Source organism: Silurus aristotelis, assembly GCF_946808225.1.
Source record: "Silurus aristotelis genome assembly, chromosome: 3".
In the NCBI taxonomy this organism is placed as follows: domain Eukaryota; kingdom Metazoa; phylum Chordata; class Actinopteri; order Siluriformes; family Siluridae; genus Silurus; species Silurus aristotelis.
This window is the reverse complement of record NC_139576.1, coordinates 3,361,349-3,382,583: the sequence shown is the minus strand read 5'-3', so window position 1 is coordinate 3,382,583 and position 21,235 is coordinate 3,361,349. Positions and strand designations below refer to the sequence as shown.

Genomic DNA, 21,235 nt, shown 5'->3' with positions numbered 1-21,235 from the left:
CGCGCCGCCACAGAGTCTCCAGGAGCATGCTTTCCCGCCACAGAGTCGTCACGAGAGCGCCGCGCCGCCACAGAGTCTCCAGGAGCATGCTTTCGCGCCACAGAGTCGTCACGAGAGCGCCGCGCCGCCACAGAGTCTCCAGGAGCATGCTTTCCCGCCACAGAGTCGTCACGAGAGCGCCGCGCCGCCACAGAGTCTCCAGGAGCATGCTTTCCCGCCACAGAGTCGTCACGAGAGCGCCGCGCCGCCACAGAGTCTCCAGGAGCATGCTTTCGCGCCACAGAGTCGTCACGAGAGCGCCCCGCCGCCACAGAGTCTCCAGGAGCATGCTTTCCCGCCACAGAGTCGTCACGAGAGCGCCGCGCCGACACCTCCGGTCACAGAAGGCGAAGTGACTCCTCCGAGTCCCTCTCCAGACGACGCCCCATCCCAGAGCCCACGGAAAGCTTGGCTCCGCCCCAGGACCTCCAAGAGAGCTCCGCCCAGCTCCAGGTCCCTCCAGAGAGCTCCGCCCAGCTCCAGGTCCCTCCAGAGAGCTCCGCCCAGCTCCAGGTCCCTCCAGAGAGCTCCACTGATGTCGTGGACCTACAGGCGAGCCCTTCTCCGCTCGTGGATCTCCAGGCAGGCTTCACCTCATTTCCAGGCTGCTCAGTAGGCTCCGATCTGCTCCTAAGGGTCCCAAGGAGCGCCCCTACGCCCAGGGGTTTCCCTGTGCACTCACCCCGGCTCCAGGACTGCGAAAGGGAGGTTGAACCGCTGCCCCCGGGTTCCACCGACGGCGACGGCTCACCCCACAGTCCCGCAGAAGGCGACGGCTTACCCCACAGTCCCGCAGAAGGCGACGGCTCGTCTCCAGCGCCCGCAGAAGGCGACGGCTCGTCTCCAGCGCCCGCAGAAGGCGACGGCTCGTCTCCAGCGCCCGCAGAAGGCGACGGCTCGTCTCCAGTTTTCTCCAGAAATTGACAGGAACGAGCCACATTAGGGACCGCTGGGAAGAAGGACAGCTCATTGTCCATAGTTACCCCAAGGTTACGAGCAGTGGCTGAAGGGGAGAGCAGAGAGTCATGAAGTGTTATTTGGAGATCTTGACCTGAAGATGAGTCACCTGGGATGACCAGCAGTTCTGTTTTGCTGGGGTTGAGTTTTAGTTGATGATGACTCATACATGAAGATATGTCTGTCAAGCATGCCGAGATCCGAGCCGAAACTGTGGTATCTGATGGAGGAAAAGAAAAGATTAGTTGAGTGTCATCTGCATAGCAGTGGTAAGAAAACCCATGTGAGGATATGACTTCACCAATGGAGTGGGTATAGATGGAGAAAAGGAGGGGACCAAGAACCGAGCCTTGTGGGACACCAGTGGTGAGTCTACACGGGGCAGATGTGGATCCCCTTTATGTTACCTGGTATGTGCGACCTTCCAGGTAGGAAGCAAAACATTTCCATGCTGTTCCGTGGATACCGAGGCTCTTGACGGTAGACAAAAGAGTCTTGTGGTTAACTGTGTTAAATGCCGCTGAAAGGTTGCAGGAAGATAATTACAGATGACAGATTGGCTGATCGAGCAGCATGCAGTTTCTCAGAAACAGCCAAAAGGGCCGTCTCTGTGGAATGTGTCGCTTTGAACCCAGACTGGTTAGGATCATGAAGGTTGTTCTGTGAGAGATAGACAGACAGTTGGTTAAAAACAGTGCATTCCAGAGATTTAGAAGGAAAGGAGAGAAGTGATACTGTAGTACTGTACAGTGATACTGTAGTCTGTAGTTGTTGATGTCTGATGGGTCCAGAGCAGGTTTCTTTAAGATGGGATTGACCCTTGCTTGCTTAAAGGTAGTTGGCACATAGCCAGATGTTAAGGAGCCATTGATGATTGTGGAGATGAAAGACAGGAGATCTTGTGTGATGGTCTGAAGCATGGTTAAAGGGATTGGATCCAGAGGACAGATGGTGGGATTGCAAGATTGGATGACTTGCAGTATTTCATCTTCTGTTAAGGTTGAGAAGCTTGACAACAGTGGTGTAGTGGATTCCTGGCTGTGTTGTGTAGTTATTGTTGGGGGAGGCAAAGTCATTAGCAGTCAGGGAGGATGGAGCAGGTGTGGCAGGGGGTTCAGTAGTGAAGAGAAGATGTTGTGGAGCTTACAAGGATCTTGTGCAGAGGCCTTGAGCTTTTCCTTGTAGAAGGCAGTTTTAGCAGAAGTCACATCCGAAGAAAATTTGAGTTGTGATTTTTTTCCACTTCCTCTCTGCTGATCTGAGTTCTTGTTGATTGCTGCCTTCTTGGGTTTTGTAGTCAAGAGGCAAAGGAGGTCCATGGTTGAGGAAAGAGATGAGAGGAAGGAGTCAGTAGCAACGTCCAAGGGTAGGGAGGAAAAGGAGTCAGGGTCAGGAAGAGATGAAAGAGTACAGGAAGCTACCGGTTTCTCTTGGTGAGTGAGAGAAAGCATAGGCAGAAGACAGAGCAGCTGGTGTAGCTGTGTTCTGTGGGGATATCCAGGTCTCAGTAAGTGCCAGAAAGTCGAAGGTGTAGTGGAAAGCCAAGGCTGTGATAAAGTCAGCTATTCTTACAGCAGACTGGCAATTCCAGAGCCCACCTACCACCACTGTTTGAGATTGAGACAACAGAGGAGGGTAGATGAGGTTACTGGCAATGTGACATCTGTTCTGTGGATGGGAATGTCTGTGTCTGTAAGAGATGACTACAGATATGGGTTTAAGGCACATGACTGATCTCCCAATTTGATATCATTGTATTTTAAAAAGTAAAAGTAAAAATAGAAATTCTAAATAAACACTAAGCGTTACTGACCTTAGGGGGGCTTAGTCAAATATAAGTGAGAAAGCCCTGCCCACAATTTAAACCTCAAGTGAGACTGAAACTACCCTTGATTAATCACCTGGCAGAACTAATAAGCACAGACCAACACTCTAGAATCAACTGAGTTAAATAGATATACAAAGTTAGAATCCTACCTTACCAGAAGAGAATAGATTCACAATAGAGTTAAAGCCCTCTGTCCTACTCTATTCAACACGAAGAAATATTGCTGCTTTATGCAAATGTGTGTTTATTATTAGTGAAACCAAACTCAACATAGAGCATGCAGACAAAATATTCTAGTAAATGATTGTATGGTGTTTTAAATGACGTAAATCATCAGGACATCAAACGGAACTTTTACCGTGTTTCCACACGGACGGTTTTAATCGCCGGATGTGCGCATCATGGTGGATTTTTGGTGCTGATTTGAGACTTGCCGCATCAGTAAAACAAATTTCCGGTGGAGTTTTTTTTTATTATTTATGGGTGAAGAAAAAGGACCACGTGAATAAATGTATTTTTAAAACACTAAAAATGTATTTAAATATAAATAAATTTAAAAAAGTACAAATATTGAGAGTGGCATTGAGTAAAAGACAGGAGGTGGAGCTGGAGGTAGCAGAGCTGAAGATGTTAAGGTGTTCGTTGGGAGTGACAACGATGGACAGGATTAGAAATGAGTTTATTAGAGGGAAAGTGCATGTAGGACGTTTTGGAGACAAGGTGAGGGAGGTGAGATTGAGATGGTTTGGACATGTGCAGAGGAGGAACATGGGGTATATCAGTAGGAGAATGCTGAGGATGGAGCCACCAGGAAGGAGGAAAAGAGGAAGGCCAAGGAGGAGGTTTATGGATGTGGTGAGGGAAGACATGTAGATGGATAATTTGAGAGAGGCAGATGTAGAGGACAGGGGGGGTATGGATGATCCGCTGTGGCGCCCCCAAATGGGAGCAACCGAAATAATTTATTTATATTTTTAATTGAAATGGACAAGCATTAATTTTGACAGCCCTAAAATACACACACACACACACACACACACATACACACACACACACACACACACACACACACACACACACACACACACACACACTATAGAGCCAAACCTTTGTGAATGATAAAATAGGTATGTGCTGTTCCACTAGATTCTGTGAAGATTTGTGTTTATTCAGCACAAACAGCTGGTGTTAGAAAGCCTTGGGTGCATCAGCGTTCACATTCATCCCTAAGGTTTTCAATAGGGTTGGAGCTCTATAGCAGAAGATCTTCCACATCTTTCAACCCAAATAAATAAAGCATATCTTCATAGAGCTGGCTTTGTGCAAAGGTGCATCTTCATGGTTTGGGTCTCCTAGTTTAATTGAAGGGAAAATTTAATTCTACCACATCCAAAGACGTGATACACCTGTGTGCCTTGGGCGCTGTGGTAACCAGTTTGGGGAAGAAGCATCTATGGTTGTCCCAATACTTTTGACCACACAATTGGCATTTCCTGACATGTGCGTGACTTGAAACTTTTAACTGCTGGAGAAGTAATTACACATAATGTAAAGTAATTGTAACGTCTCTAAATGTAAAACCAGTCAGACTTGACGCACAGCGTAATTAGCTTTAAGTTTGTTGGCATACAGTCAAGTGGCTTCTCTGGAGTTTTTATATATGATGTGAGGAGTTCAGGTTGATTATTCTTCTTTTAACAGCACGTCTCCATGAGTTTAGTTCCCCATGCAACACAGTTATTAGTCAACATCTTGCAAGTACAATCACAACTAAGACATTTCAGCTGGTTATTATAAAAGTGAATCGGGACTCAATGTGAAATGGAATGTTCAAAAAGTACATACCAAACTTACTTGTTGGTATCAAAAAGTTTCTAAACTAATGATGTAACTAGTGCTACAAAGACCACGAAGACCAAGTTCCTTCCATGACTGGACAGAAAGTTAGCACAAACGAGAAAATTCGACATGAAACCGGGCAAATCTGCCACAGAGACGTTTGACACGACATACGTTTGACGTATGCCGATGCTGCAATGAGTCTTCCAAGGTGTTTCGAGCTGCACGCACGTTTTAAAAGCCGAATAACATCGCTGGAAGATGAGCGAGATCAGGAACGAGCTCAATCACCCCGAAAATTTCTAAACCATTCGGCTACTGGTGCATGATGATTGTCAGAGAAAAATCCACACCTTCTCACTTCTGAATTTACCAGATTTGGCACTAGGTTCTTGACACGTTTTGAAACAAAGACCTCCAGGATGTATTCCAGACGTTTCGGAAGGGTTGGGAGCGCAGTATCACTGTGTAAGCAGACTATTCTGAAGGTGAAAGGGTGTAAATATAGATCAATAAAGTACTTTTTTGTGAACAGAGAAAGTGTCGATACCACTGATTGAATAGATCAAATTAACGCTTAATTTTCCTTATTTAATTTATACTCCACTCAGTTCTAGAATTCTGCTGCTCTGAATCACACATAGTGATAAAGTAGTGCCAGTAGATTATATTTATTTACAAGAGTTTTACTAAATAGGTATTATAGAGAGAGTGTGTATGTGTGAGTGCATCTTTGCTGCATTTCTTCTAATAATGAAGCTGTTGGAGTAACTCCGGGTGCTGACCACAGAACAGTTTTCTGGATCATGTTCACGCATGCCTTCTTCTTCGCATGCAAAAACTTAAACTTGCATTTGTGGATAACAAATGACCTTATTATTTCCTTAAAATGGTACGTTTCCTCAGTTTACACATTTGATATGTTTTTGGTTTGTTTTATTGTGAATAAAATATTGTTTATGAGATTTGCAAATGATTGCCTTCTGTTTTTGGAACTTTTTTTGGAACTGGGGTTGTATATTAAACAATGATGTTTCTAAAAGGAAGGGTGTCGTTTTTAATGGAGGGTAAATCCTCTGTGCAGGAAGAGACGGAGGCAGAAACACGACAGTCAGATCTCAAAAAAATAAAGTTTAATGTTCGTGTGCTGTATAACAAATTAAATATATTAGTGTTTAAAAAAAAAAAAGGACAGGAGGTGAATGACTACTGCATATCCCAACCATGAATCGGTGACAATGACGAGAACAAAGCCTTTACTGGATGGATCTTTTTCTTCTTTAAAAAAACAACAACAAAAAAACACGACACATCCATCGCACACAATCCTGAACGCACATTTTCCCCCTTTTCTGTTTCCTGAAGCTCGAGTAGAGACGACAACAAAAGACAAGAACAGAGGACAGAGATATCTTCTGACCTGTAGGGTTTGAGGGTTGGAGCTGCATGTGGATAAACTAGTCAAGACCATAGCGTACGTGTGTGTGTGTGTGTGTGTGTGTGTGTGTGTGTGTGTGTGTGTGTGTGTGTGTGTGAAAACACGTGTAAAATAAAATAAATAAATAAATAAAAAATAGGAACTGACCCTAGATCAGATGTACTCTCTCTGAAAAAAAGGGTTCTAACCATACGGTACCGGTACTTTTCCGTGTTCACATCGATGTCGATGTGTAGCATTGAAGACAAAGCGAGTGCGAACGACCGCAGCGAGATTAAAAAAAGCCTGATCGAGGGGCGCCAAAACTTTTGACAACACATTATCACAGGTGTACTCCCAGCTCACTTGTTCAGTAACACGTTCACGTGACTGGTTTAAACATATTAACAAGTGCATAAGTATTTACTATTATAGTAGTATTTACTATTCCTTTGCTATTTCGGTTACTAGGTGGTGACGAATCGGATTCACGTGTCGACTGTTTATAATAATGGTGCTTTTAAAATTCGAGTGACTTCATCATCATCATCATCATCATTGTCTGGGGAGTAACACTGCACAAATTCGAAACAAAGATCAAAAGAATTCGAATTTGGTTCAAATTCAATGGTATTGTGTCGTATCATATTGTGTTGTATAGTATGGAATGGTATCAGATCATATCGTATCGTATTGCCTTGTATCGTAATTCGGGTATAGTAATATATCGCATCGTATCGTTCCATTTTGTATTGTATAGTTTCGAATGGTATGTTATTGTATTGTATTGTGTGGTATAGTATCACATCATATTCTATCGCATTGTTTGCTATCTAATTGCGTGGTATCATATTGTAGGGTATCATATTGTATTGTATCATTATATGATATTGTATTGAATGGTATATTGTTTGCTATCATATGGAATGGTATCTGATTGTATGGTATCGTAAGATGTAGTTTTGTATCTAATATTATGGTATCCATTGTATGGTATTGTGTTGTATAATATATGATATCGTATGGCATGGAAGCCTGACGGATAAATTCAGCTCGCTCGCTAATAATAACCCCGTATCCTATGTAGCACATTTGTAATCAGGCCTTTATTTGCTCTTTGTTGCCCCCCCTGGTCCATCCAATTACACGTTAAGTACAAAAGTTTGTGCCCCCAGTTTTTCAGTGAAGAAAAAATATAAAAAAAAATAAATAAATATAGAAAATAAATTGTTTTCTATATGTTTTTTCCAGATGAGAAGTAGAATAAGTTGCTTACACTACCAAGGGGTTTGGGGTTTAACGATTCTCGTCGGCACACACTCCAAACAAACAAACAAACAAAAGCAAGAAAGAAAGAAAGATTTGAAAAAATGGCACTTAAATGAAGAAACATTTTGCATAAAGTAATCGTTTATAAAAAATAAAGATTACAGATTCATTTCTCAAACCTGGACATGAGTATCAGTCGGTTATTTTCGCAGAGGTATTCGATAACACACACGCACACGCGCACACACACCTGATTGATTGTGGGGAGAAACCTACAGCAGGAGCTCAGAGAAGAGGATTATGGGAAAAAAAACGATGGAAAAGATGAAATTTGTATAAAAAAAATGCATTTTGAAGTCGAACACTAGTGCATATAAGTTCCATTAATACACCAGCTATTTCTAACACTATTACACCACACACTGTACAGTAAACACACACTCACACAAACACACATTCACTCACCCTGCGCTTAATTAAAACAACAGCTAGTCAGTATTGCTCTACTACTCACTACACAGTTTTACACACTTTACACTGAATAACACACACACACACACACACACATACACACACACACACACACATATATATATATATATATATATATATATACACACAACTTATTTAAATAACATGTCAACATTTTCCACATATCAACAAATGTATATACAACCAGCTGCTGTTACAGCCCACATACAGAACACAGAGAGAGAGAGAGAGAGAGAGAGAGAGAGAGAGAGAGAGAGAGAGAGAGAGAGAGAGAGAGAGAGAGAGAGAGAGAGAGAGAGATGGAAATAGTGAGAGGGAGAGATAGATGGAAAGAGAGAGTGATGGAGATAAAAAATAGATGAAAGGAAAGAGGGAAAAAGCATATACGGGAAGTGGGGTAGAGGGAAAGTGGGAGAAAGGAAATACAAAGAGAAAGATGAGATAAAAAAAGATATATTGGGAAAGAGAAGGAGAGAGAGAGGGCTGAAAAGATAGAAATAAATGAAAATAGAAAGAGATTGAGAGAAAGAGAGAGAGAGATGTAAATATTGAGAGATAGATGACAAGAGAAAGATCAAAATAGAGAGAGATACAGAGGGAGAGAGTGGTAAAGGGGGAGAGAGAGCTAGAGCGATAAAGAAAGAGAGCTTAAAAGATCGATAGAAAAGACAGAGAGAGATGGAAAGAAGGATAGAGGGAGAGAAGGTGGAGTTTTCAATGTACAGTCACCAACAACAGAAAATGCTAATCTACTCAGAGAAGAGAAAATAAGGACTCTGGTGCTTTGGCAAAAAAATAAAAAATAAAAAAAGAGAAAAAAAGAAAGAGATTAAAAAGAAGGAATAAAAAGGAAATTTGAGGCAACGTTGGTTATTAAGGCTGTTCTGTAGTTGTGCTCCTTTAGTATTGAGGGACGATCAGTTCATCACCGAGTCGAGAAGAGAACGAGGAAGAGGAAGAGAGAGAGGAAGTGGACGAGGTCTGCTCTGCTATCTCGACTCCTCAGGTTCACTCTTGATGGTTTTCTTCTCAGAGAGGTTGAGAGCGCGGGGACTCACTTCACCTCCGACTCCACCACTCCCGTTCTCTACACACACACACACACACACCCACCATAAATATTTTAGAATGCACTATTACACAGTAAAAGATAATGATTTCTGTCTTGCTAAAATAGCAAGAGAGCTAGCATAGCGAGAGACAGCAAGCATAGCGAGCTAAAGCCAATCTATGTGACAGAAAGTCCAAATATTGTGAAAGATAACTTTCTTTGTCTAGACTTGTCAGTCAAAGCTAACCTAGCACAGCAATACAACAAGAGTGACAGCTAGCACTGTAAGAAAAAGCTAACACATCCAATGATTGCTAATCTGGTGGGGAAAAAGCTAACACAGCAAACTAATCCAGTGAAAGATGATTAGCTTTGTCTAAACTAGCTAGTCAAAGCGACCATAGTAAGAAAAATATAACGAGGAAGTCAATGCTAATCTAATTAGTAAACAATGACTACTGAGTGAATGCTAACAAAGTGTGGGAACACTGTGAAAGATGGCATCAAAACTAGTCAAAGCAACTATAAGTTAGTTTTAAAGCAAGAGAACTATAACTACAGTGACAGCTAGTACTGTAAGAAAAAGTTAACATATCTAATAGAAGCTAATCTAGTGTCTAAAAGCTAATATAGCAACCTAATCCACTGAAAGATGATTATCTTTGTGTAAACCAGCTAGTCAAAGCTAACCAAATAAGAAAACTATAACTAGATGACTATTAATTGAGTGTACTAACTTTTGACCAAACTTGTTAGTTAAAGCTAGCAAGAAAACTATAATTAAATAAATTAAAGCTAATCCAGCAAGTGAGGGCTAATCTGGAAGCAAATGTTCATCCAATAAGTGAATGCTAATAGTGTAAAAAAGTTTTACAACATGCCATCAACACCAGTTAGTCAAAGCTAACCTAGCAAGAGCAATATAATAAGAGTAAAGCTAGTAATGTTAGAAAAGGCTAAAATACCGAATGAAAGCTAATCTATTCAATGCAAAGTAAATATAGTGAGATAAAGCTAATCCAGTGAAAGTGACTATCTTTGGCCAAACTAGCTAGTCAAAGCTAACCGAGTAAGAAAGTAATTGAGTGTACTTTTAACCAAACTCGCTAGTTAAAGCTAGAGAGGATTATAACTAGCAAGTGGAAGCTAAGTAGTGAGTGATGTTTATCTAGCTATCATAGACAGGTGGCTGTCAGTCAAGCAAACTCATTATAATATTAGGCCACACCCACATCATAATCAACCATAATACTTTTATGCATCATTCAGACTGATTAGTATGCTAAAGAATTCACACACACACCTGTGGCAGCTGCTGCCTTGCTTTCCATGCTGGCCTGGTAATGCCTCTTCAGCTCATTGGCCAACTGTTTTCCCAGAGGTGTGTCTCCATCTGAAACTCCGCCCCTTTGTCCTTTCACTCGCAGATTCAGTGGCCTTTCACCTACACCCACACACACACACACACACACACACACACAAACACACACACTTAATTTTAAATATGACAAACACTCCCCACCCTGTGAACACACTTGAACTATATACGCCTAGCAACGACAACAGCTTCTAATCTTTATTAAATCTCATACACACAAACACACACAAGCTTCTGATCTCCATTAAATCTCATACACACACAAACACACACACCTGCATTAAAATTTTGTAAGATAGCTAAATATTATGTTAAATTTTCGGATGGATGGATGGATGGATGGATGGATGGATGGATGGATGGATGGATGGATGGATGGATGGATGGATAGATAGATAGATAGATAGATAGATAGATAGATAGATAGATAGATAGATAGATAGATAGATAGATGTAGAGCAGTGTTAAGCAGGTGTAGAGCAGTGTATAGCAGGTGTAGAACAGGTGTGGAGCAGTGTAAAGTAGGTGTAAACTACGTGTAAAACAGGTGTGAAGCAGTGTAAAGCAGGTGTAAAGCAGTGTAAAGCAGGTGTAAAGCAGGCGTTGAACAGTGTAAAGCAGGTGTTGAGCAGGTGTAGAGCAGTGTAAAGCAGGTAAACAGCAGTGTAACACAGGTGTAGAGCAGTGTAAAGCAGGTGTAGAGCAGTGTAAAGCAGGTAAACAGCAGTGTAACACAGGTGTAGAGCAGTGTAAAGCAGGTGTAGAGCAGTGTAAAGCAGGTGTAGAGCAGGTGTAAAGCAGGTGTAAAGCAGGTGTAGAGCAGGTGTAGAGCAGTGTAAAGCAAGTGTAAAGCAGTGTAAAGCAAGTGTAGAGCAGGTGTAGAGCAGTGTAAAGCAGGTGTAGAGCAGGTGTAAAGCAGGTGTAAAGCAGGTGTAGAGCAGTGTAAAGCAGGTGTAAAGCAGGTGTAAAGCAGTGTAACGCAGGTGTAGAGCAGTGAAAAGCAGGTGTAAAGCAGGTGTAGAGCAGGTGTAAAGCAGGTGTAAAGCAGGTGTAAAGCAGGTGTAGAGCAGTGTAAATCAGGTGTAAAGCAGGTGTAAAGCAGTGTAACGCAGGTGTAAAGCAGTGAAAAGCAGGTGTAAACTATGTGTAAAACAGGTGTGAAGCAGTGTAAAGCAGGTGTAAAGCAGTGTGAAACAGGTGTAGAGCAGTGTAAAGCAGGTGTTGAACAGTGTAAAGCAGGTGTAAAGCAGACGTTGAACAGTGTAAAGCAGGTGTTGAGCAGGTGTAGAGCAGTGTAAAGCAGGTAAACAGCAGTGTAACACAGGTGTAGAGCAGTGTAAAGCAGGTGTAGAGCAGTGTAAAGCAGGTGTAGAGCAGGTGTAGAGCAGTGTAAAGCAGGTGTATAGCAGGTGTAAAGCAGGTGTATAGCAGGTGTAAAGCAGGTGTAAAGCAGGTGTAGAGCAGGTGTAGAGCAGTGTAAAGCAAGTGTAAAGCAGTGTAAAGCAAGTGTAGAGCAGGTGTAGAGCAGTGTAAAGCAGGTGTAAAGCAGGTGTAGAGCAGGTGTAAAGCAGGTGTAAAGCAGGTGTAGAGCAGTGTAAAGCAGGTGTAAAGCAGGTGTAAAGCAGGTGTAAAGCAGTGTAACGCAGGTGTAGAGCAGTGAAAAGCAGGTGTAAAGCAGGTGTAGAGCAGGTGTAAAGCAGGTGTAAAGCAGGTGTAGAGCAGTGTAAAGCAGGTGTAAAGCAGTGTAACGCAGGTGTAGAGCAGTGAAAAGCAGGTGTAAACTACGTGTAAAACAGGTGTGAAGCAGTGTAAAGCAGGTGTAAAGCAGTGTGAAACAGGTGTAGAGCAGTGTAAAGCAGGTGTTGAACAGTGTAAAGCAGGTGTAAAGCAGGCGTTGAACAGTGTAAAGCAGGTGTTGAGCAGGTGTAGAGCAGTGTAAAGCAGGTAAACAGCAGTGTAACACAGGTGTAGAGCAGTGTAAAGCAGGTGTAGAGCAGTGTAAAGCAGGTGTAGAGCAGGTGTAGAGCAGTGTAAAGCAGGTGTATAGCAGGTGTAAAGCAGGTGTAGAGCAGGTGTAGAGCAGTGTAAAGCAAGTGTAAAGCAGTGTAAAGCAAGTGTAGAGCAGGTGTAGAGCAGTGTAAAGCAGGTGTAAAGCAGGTGTAGAGCAGGTGTAAAGCAGATGTAAAGCAGGTGTAAAGCAGTGTAAAGCAGGTGTAAAGCAGTGTAACGCAGGTGTAGAGCAGTGAAAAGCAGGTGTAAAGCAGTGTAAAGCAGGTGTAAAGCGGGTGTAAAGCACAGAACCTGCAACACATGATTCTCTTGAAAACGGGTTCCAAGAAGCTCCTGGACTGGAACTGAGTCAAAATGTAAATACATATAAACTGCAGAAACAAACACTGAGGCCATGCCTCTTTTCTGAGGGTGGGGATGAATTATCTTTCTTAACCCACAGTTTCCATTCCTCTCCCTTATCTCTTACTTCCTCCCCCTCTCCCTTGCTTTCTCTATCTCTTTCTCTCTTTCCCTCTCTCTGCAAATCTCACATGCCCACTCAGAGTGCATGCTGGGATATAAGGAGGCAGGGGGAGGTGATGAAGGAGGGATGCAGTGGAATGGTGTGGAAGAGCGCTTTGTTCACACAGCGCCAATCAGCAGGAAACTCCCTCAACAAATCTCTCTCTCTCTCTTTCAATCTCTCTCTCTCTCTCTCTCTCTCTCTCTCTCTCTCTCTCTCTCTCTCTCTCTCTCTCTCTCTCTCTCTCTCACACACACACACACACACACACACACACACACTGTCCGATGATTAATACAAACTGAACACACACATACAAACACAAACTCTCTTCTCTCTCTCTCTCTCTCTCTCTCTCTCTCTCTCTCTCTCTCTCTCTCTCTCTCTCTCTCCCCCTCCCTCCCCCCAACTATGACCACACACACTAGATAAATCACACTAAATACACACTATGCACAATAATACACATTACACACTAAATAATACACACTACATACTAGATAATACATACTTCACACTAACTAATACAGACTTTACACTAAATAATGAAGATTGTTAGAGGTTCTGAGACTGTAGATGCTGTCATTTGTGGCTGCATGTGAGGGACATGGGTGGAACACAGCATTCACTTTTTCTTAGACCACCCCCATCTCTCCCTCCCCACTACCACCACAATCATCATCATCATCATCATCATCATCAGCACCATCATCCTCCTCCTCCTCCACCTGACTCCCACCCATCCGCCTCCACACACAGCTGCCAGATGAGTCTCGCAAAGAGAAAAACAGACAGAGAGAGAAAGAGAGAGAGAGGGAGAGAGAGAGAGAGAGAGAGAGAGAGAGAGAAAGAGAGGAAGAGAGAGAGAGAGAGAGAGAGAGAGAGAGGAAGAGAGAGAGAGAGAGAGCAGAGAAAGTGAGGTGCAGGTGATGCAAGCTGCCAAGCCATCAACACCGCCAGCGACAACAACCACCACGAATCAACAACAGCTCCTTAACACATCCACATCGGGTGGGCGTTCCATCAACTCCTGACAGGTTCCTCCAACGCTCCTGCGCTTCACGCTGACCTTCGCTTCTTTCACTTCCCTTCGTTTCTAGGAAATGTGTGTGGAAGAAAAACTCGATTCCCTGAATAATAACACTGCTCTGATCAGCGGGTAATCACGGCAACACCTTCAGGAATCGCTTCAGTTGATCTCACCGCTCTTTTTCTGTAACAGCAAAACAATCTTCTATCTCGGGTTTTGTCTCATCTTCTTCAATTCCCTGTTATGTTATGTGAGAAGGTAGCAACCCACTGAGAGGACTCTCTCCAGCCATGGAACATATGTGGATATTGACTGATGTGGACATACAGAGATATGGAGGATATATTCATGTAGAGCATGTGGAAATGTGCTCTATATATATATATATATTTGTTCTATAAATTTGATTTGGGATATGAAGAATAAAGAACATGTGGAGATGTAGAGTCTTGGAGATTTGGGGAATATGGAAATATGATGATAAATGAATATATGGTGCATAGGCAGATATAAAGATATGGTTCGTATGGAGATATGGAGCACATGAATAATATCTAGATATAGAGCTATATATATATATGGAGATATAGAAATGAAGAGCATATGGTACATGTGGAGATGTGGAGACTTGGAGATTTGGAGAAAACAGTGATACGAAGATAAGGAAAATATGGTGCATACAGAGATATAGAGATATAGTGTTTATAGAGATATAGAGCATATGGAAATATGGAGGACATAGAGGATATCTAGATATTGAGATAGGGAGCATATGAGATATGGAGATGAAAAAATGATGGTGCATACAGAGAAATGAAGTTCAAGATTTGGGACATATGGAGTAAGGATCAAAATCTAGATATGAAGATATGGTGCATATGGCGATATAGATTTGGAGCATATGTAAAATGCGAAGGTATGGAGTGCATGGAGGACATCTAGATTTAGAGATATGGAGCTTATGGAGTACATGGAAGATATCTAGATATAGAGATATGAAGCATTTGAAGATATAGAGTGGATGGAGGACATCTAGATGGAGCTTACGGAAACGTAGAGCTTATGGAGATATGGAGGACATGGAGATATAGAGCATATAAACATATGGAGCTTAGGGAGATATGACGGACCTTGAGATATGGAGCATATGAAGTCATGAAGCATATGGAGATATTGAAGACATGAAGGATATTTAGTTATATAGATCTGAAGCTAATGAAGATATGGAGATATGGAGCTTTTCAAGATATAGAGCATATAGAGGATATCTAAATATGTGGATATAAAGCTGATGAATATATGGAGATATGGAGTTTATGGAGGATATCTAGTTATATAGATATGGAGCATATGGAGATATTGAGCTTATAGGATATGAAGCTTATGGAGATATGGAGCATATAGTGATATGGAACATATAGATCTATTGTGCATGTGAAGCCATGGAACATATGAAGATATTAATATGGAGTTAAATCTAGACGAAGACGTCTGGGTATAGAGATATAGAGCTTCTGGAGATATGAAGATATGGAGTATAGATATATGGAGCATATGGAGGATATCTAGTTATGTACACGTGGAATTCGGTGATGGCGAAAATATACACATGTACACGTGTTATATCAAAAGTCCACCAAAAGTGTTAAATCGTTGCTGATTATCAATCACTGCTGATTAGCGTAGCATCACTAGCATAGCATCGTATAACAGCTGAGTGCCAGCTACTGCTAGCTAGCCCCGCCCACTGATTTTTGGACAAGATGATGACGAAGAGACGTGTGTGTGTGGTGAGGGACGCACCGTGCTGCTCGGCATGCTTTTCGGCGTTGCTCTGCACCCCGTTAGCGTTAGCGTTGTGCAAGTCGGCGTGGTGTTTGAACGCTCCTGGAGGCACGCGCCATTCAAGAACCTGCAGTCGGTCCTGCGTCGTTGCGTCATGCAAGATCTCCATCTGCTTAGCCAAGAGACGCTCCAGCTGAACCTGTAACACACACACAGCTGGTGTCAAAAAGGGGATACGCTGTTGTGTGTAACACAACACAAGAGACGTGTAAGAGTTAATTGGCTTACTAATGTATCTTTCTTACAGACACACACACACACACACACTCACACAAACGTCTGTAAAATATATGGAATAAACGTATAAATAACTTCGTTCTGCTTGTTTATTCCGCTAATAAACCACACTAATGCACTCACAGCTCGTTCGGGTCGCCGGCTCACGTACGTACACGCGGTTACACGTGATAAATAAAGAACACGCTCTCCTCCCGAGCGCAGTGCCGTCTTCAGCCCAGACCGGCAATTAATTAGTCCACACGTTTCATGGATCAAGCAGAGTACAACGTTCCAGGAACAGGAATTGGAGAATATAAAGAACAGAGCATATGGAGAATTCCTGAAGCAGGATCCTGAGGGAGGAAGTGAACGCTGGTGAGCGTGAGGAGACTTCACACAGCACATTCCCTCAACACACTAAACTTTCTTTCTTTCAGCTTCTGCCATCAGGGGTCGCCACAGCGGATCATCCCTCAACACACTACACCTCTTTCATCATTCCATCCGTTTTCCCCCCAGACACCGCCAAAAGTATTGGGACAACATCTTTCTTTCTTTCTTTCTGTCTGTCTGTCTGTCTGTCTGTCTGTCTGTCTGTCTGTCTTTCTTTCTTTCTTTCTTTCTTTCTTTCTTTCTTTCTTTCTTTCTCTTTCTTTCTTTCTTTCTTTCTTTCTTTCTTTCTTTCTTTCTTTCTTTCTTTCTTTCTTTCTTTCTTTCTTTCTTCCTTCCTTCCTTCCTTTCACCCTCAGTTGTTTTCCTTCCTTCCTTCCGTCCTTCCTTTCTTCCTTCCTTCCTTCCTTCCTTTCTTTCTTTCTTTCTTTCTTTCTTTCTTTCTTTCTTTCTTTCTTTCTTTCTTTCTTTCTTTCTTTCTTTCTTTCATACCTGCTCTAATACAAGATTTGTATGGCTCTGTCAAGCAGACAATCACGGAGGGTGTACGCACTTTTGTTGCCAGGTATTTAGATAATCCAATAATGGCTGTATGTTGAGTTATTTTTTATCCAACTTTCAGTTCTCTAGTATTGTCCTTTGAGAAGACACTAAAATATGTGAGGGGTGAACTCAATTTAGGGAGATACTCTCTATATATATCTGTATATCTGTACACACTCATACACACACCTGGATGTTTCGAATGAGTGTTTCCTCTCCCTTGGACCGAGCCTGAGCAAGCTGCTCTCTCAGACTCTCCTGGCGCATGTGGATGGCCTGTAGCGCCTCCTGCAGGTCAAAAAAACCTTCCTGCTGGAAAAAAAACACACACACACACACACACACACACACACACACACACACACACACACACACACACACAGATAGGTTATTTACAGTGGGAATCTGTGACAGGTTTATAAATGAGTGTTTAATCAGCAATATGGTGAGGTTCTGCTGTAAGCAGGCAGAATGAGTCTCCAGTATCAGAGATGTAATGCAAACAATAGGAAAAGTAACTATAAACGACTAAACAAACACACACACACACACACACACACACACACACACACACACACACACACACATGTAAAACGTCTGAAAGGTGATGTTGAGGTTTGCACAATAGTTTTTATTGCTCAATCCATTTGACTCCCGGGGCTCCGCTCCACTCATCCTAACGTTGACACATGGGTTACCATGGCAACCGAGCACAGAGACACTGTCTTACTGCCAGCATGGTGTGTGTGTGTGTGTGTGTGTGTGTGTGTGTGTGTGTGTGTGTGTGTGTGTGTGTGTGTGTAAAGAGACCAGGTTTCACACTCATAGCTGTAGCAGTGACGGAGACTTTGTGAGGTGATGATGTCACTGAGACACGGCTCGGCTTCTCGCCTTTTACTGACAAAAACAATCCAGGACTTTTTCACCCATCAGTGCTGAGATACACGCTAAATACACACACTAAATACACACACCCAGTACCCACTCAATACACACACGCCCAATACACACTGAATACACACAATTAATACACACTCAATACACACACTGAATACACACTCAATACACACACTCAGCACACACACTCAGCGCACAATCAGTACACACACTCTGTACACAATCAGCACACACACTTAGTACACACACTCAGCACACACACTCAGCGCACAATCAGTACACACACTCAGTACACAATCAGCACACACACTTAGTACACACACTCAGCACAGACACTTAGCACATACTCAGTACACACTCAGTACACAATCAGCACACACACTTAGTACACACACTCAGCACAGACACTTAGCACATACTCAGTACACACTCAGTACACAGACTCAGCACACACACACTCAGTACACAATCAGCACACACACTCAATACACACACTCAATACACACACTTAGCACATACTCAGCACACACACACTCAGTACACAGACTCAGCACACACACTCAGTATAATCTCAGCACACACACACTTAGTACACACTCAGTACACTCTCAATGCACACACTCAGTAGAATCTCAGCACACACACCCAGTACACTTTCAATACACACACACACTCAGTACACACTGAGCACACACACACACTCAGTACACACTGAGCACACACACACTCATTCTGGTCACAGCTGCACACTGAGGGTTTCACCTGCTGGGGTTTCAGTAAACACAAAATGAAATACAACAATTTCACTTCACTTTTCTATTTCCATTTTTCTTTTGTTTTTTTTAAATTAAAAAAATCATCTCAAAATATTTCAAGGGAGACGACTTCAATTAACAGCCACATTTAATTCTGTTTTCAACACAAGCAATAAATAAATAAATAAAAAAATAAATAAAAAAATAAAAAAATAAATAAAAGAAAGAAAGAATTATGAATAAACAGCCCAAACAATTTATTTATTTGTTTGTTTGTTCATTTAGTTCTAATTAGCTTGCTCTTTGAATAATTAAATTCTTTCTATTTTATTTTTTTTTTTGTGCTTTTGGAAGTGGAAATGGTCCTAAAGCAGCTTTACAGAAATAAATACATATAACACATATACATTTCAGCATCATAAATTAGTCCCTATAAATGTATCCCTGTGGTGATGGAAGTGAGAGAAAAGCCTCTTGAGATGGTATTAGGAAAAAACCTTGAGAGGAACCAGACTCAAAGGGAACCTCATCATCACCGAATGTCCATTACAATCCATCATTGTTAAGGATTTCAACTGCACACTGATGGTGACTCGAGTGTAAATCTGTTCATGGTGACTGCATCCCTGAGCCACTGTAGCAGATGTTTACATTATTTACAGTCCAAATCCATCTTCATGGTTCCCCCACAGTAACCTCACGGATCTACAGCAGCTTCACAAATCTACAGGGACTTCACAGATCTACAGTAACTTCACAGATCTACAGGGACCTCATGGATCCACAGGGACTTCACAGATCTACAGTAACTTCACAGATCTACAGTAACTTCACAGATCTACAGTAACTTCACAGATCTACAGGGACTTCATGGATCTACAGGGACTTCACGGATCTACAGGGACTTCACGGATCTACAGGGACTTCACAGATCTACAGGGACTTCACAGATCTACAGTTACTTCACAGATCTACAGTAACTTCACAGATCTACAGGGACTTCACAGATCTACAGGGACTTCACAGATCTACAGGGACTTCACGGATCTACAGTAACTTTACAGATCTACATTAACTTCACAGATCTACAGGGACTTCACGGATCTACAGTTACTTCACAGATCTACAGTAACTTCACAGATCTACAAGGACTTCATGGATCTATAGTAACTTCACAGATCTACAGGGACTTCAAGGATCTACAGGGACTTCATGGATCTACAGGGACTTCACGGATCTACAGGGACTTCACGGATCTACAGGGACTTCACAGATCTACAGTAACTTCATAGATCTACAGGGACTTCACAGATCTACAGTAACTTCATAGATCTACAGGGACTTCACAGATCTACAGGAACTTCATAGATCTACAGTAACTTCATGGATCTATAGTAAATCATGGATCTAAAGTAACTTTGCAAATCTACAGTAGGAACTGTTGATTTCTGTAAAGCTGCTTTGAGACAATGTCTGTTGTGAAAAGCGCTATAGAAATAAACTTGACTTGACTTCACAGATCTACAAGAACTTCACAGATCCACAGTAACTTTATAGATCTACAGTAACTTCATGGATCTATAGTAAATCATGGATCTAAAGTAACTTTGCAAATCTACAGTAACTTCACAGATCTACAAAAACTTAATGGATACACAGTAACTTTTATAAGTCTACAGTAACTTCATAGATCTACAATAACTTTATAGATCTACAGTAACCTTACAGACCTACAAAAACTTCATGAAGCTATAGTAATTTTATGGAGCTACAGTAGCTTCACATATCTACAGTAACTTAATGGACCTATATTAAATTCATAGCTCTACAGTAGGTTCATGGATCTACAGCTGTTTATGTGGAGAACATCCTCAGCTGCAGTTGTCTCCAGTTGTAAATCTTTTCCTGAACCCCAACTTCAAGCTTCATCTGTGCAAAAGTTTGTGCACCCTCAATGCACAATTAAACACACACACACATATATATATATATATATATATATATATATATATATATATATATATATATATATATATATATATATATATATATATATATTGGTTTTAACCTCGTCCACTTTCACTTCATCTCTTCACCTTTATAACTTCTTCCCACAGTTTAAAACCCCCCTGAACACATCCTGATTTATTTCAGCCTTACGGTTGCTAAAACATCTTCAAATCTTGATCTTTTATCCATTTGCTGTACAATTTGGATCGACTTGGTATCTTTCACTTTGTTTTATTTTCTGTTTCCTCATGCCTTTGTGTTTGTGGTGTTTTTTTTATGCAGTGAACTCATCTCATAGGAGAAGGCGGGAGAAACAGATCCGAGTCAAGTATTTTACACTTCTGTCATAACACACCGACACAAAGCCTGAGCTGGAATTCACGTTTTGTTCTCACGTTTTCAATCGTATGTTTAATTAAAAGAAAAAAAACACAATGGGCTTTCCGGGGTCAGTTGGCTGCGCCTCGGATCGCAAACAGAGCAGTGCGTGACAAAACAGATACCCATGACCTACCTAACAAAGGTGTGTGTGTGAGTGTGTGTGCGTCAAGTGCATGTACATTCAGGTTCGGCCCCTTTTTTTTGTTGTGCTATCTGCGCAATTGCATGGGCGTGGGTGATTCCGAGTGCGCCCACGTAATGATGTCACATCTGTCTGAAGAGCCGATGGGTAGGCGAGGACGAAATGTGTGTGTGAGTGTGTGTGGGGGTGGGTGAGCATCTCATTCTTACTGGTGTGGCTGGGTGTGTGTTTGTGGGTA

At 41.9% G+C, this 21,235-nt stretch overlaps 1 protein-coding gene across 3 annotated transcripts in view; it reads right to left on the bottom strand.

The window, feature by feature from the left end:
- Positions 1-7,470: 7,470 nt before the first annotated feature.
- Positions 7,471-21,235, bottom strand: part of nab1b (NGFI-A binding protein 1b (EGR1 binding protein 1)) — a 31,793-nt gene continuing 18,028 nt past the window's right edge. For 2 of the 3 annotated variants that reach the window (XM_083536088.1, XM_083536089.1), the window contains exons 5-8: positions 17,002-17,124; positions 15,619-15,799; positions 10,196-10,336; positions 7,471-8,928 (exon numbers count right to left, since the gene is read on the bottom strand). In XM_083536088.1, coding sequence (XP_083392214.1) covers positions 8,831-8,928; positions 10,196-10,336; positions 15,619-15,799; positions 17,002-17,124 — 543 coding nt within the window. In that variant the 3' untranslated portion in view covers positions 7,471-8,830. The remainder of the gene's footprint in view (positions 8,929-10,195; positions 10,337-15,618; positions 15,800-17,001; positions 17,125-21,235) is intronic. The other variant, XM_083536090.1, reaches the window with a different exon arrangement.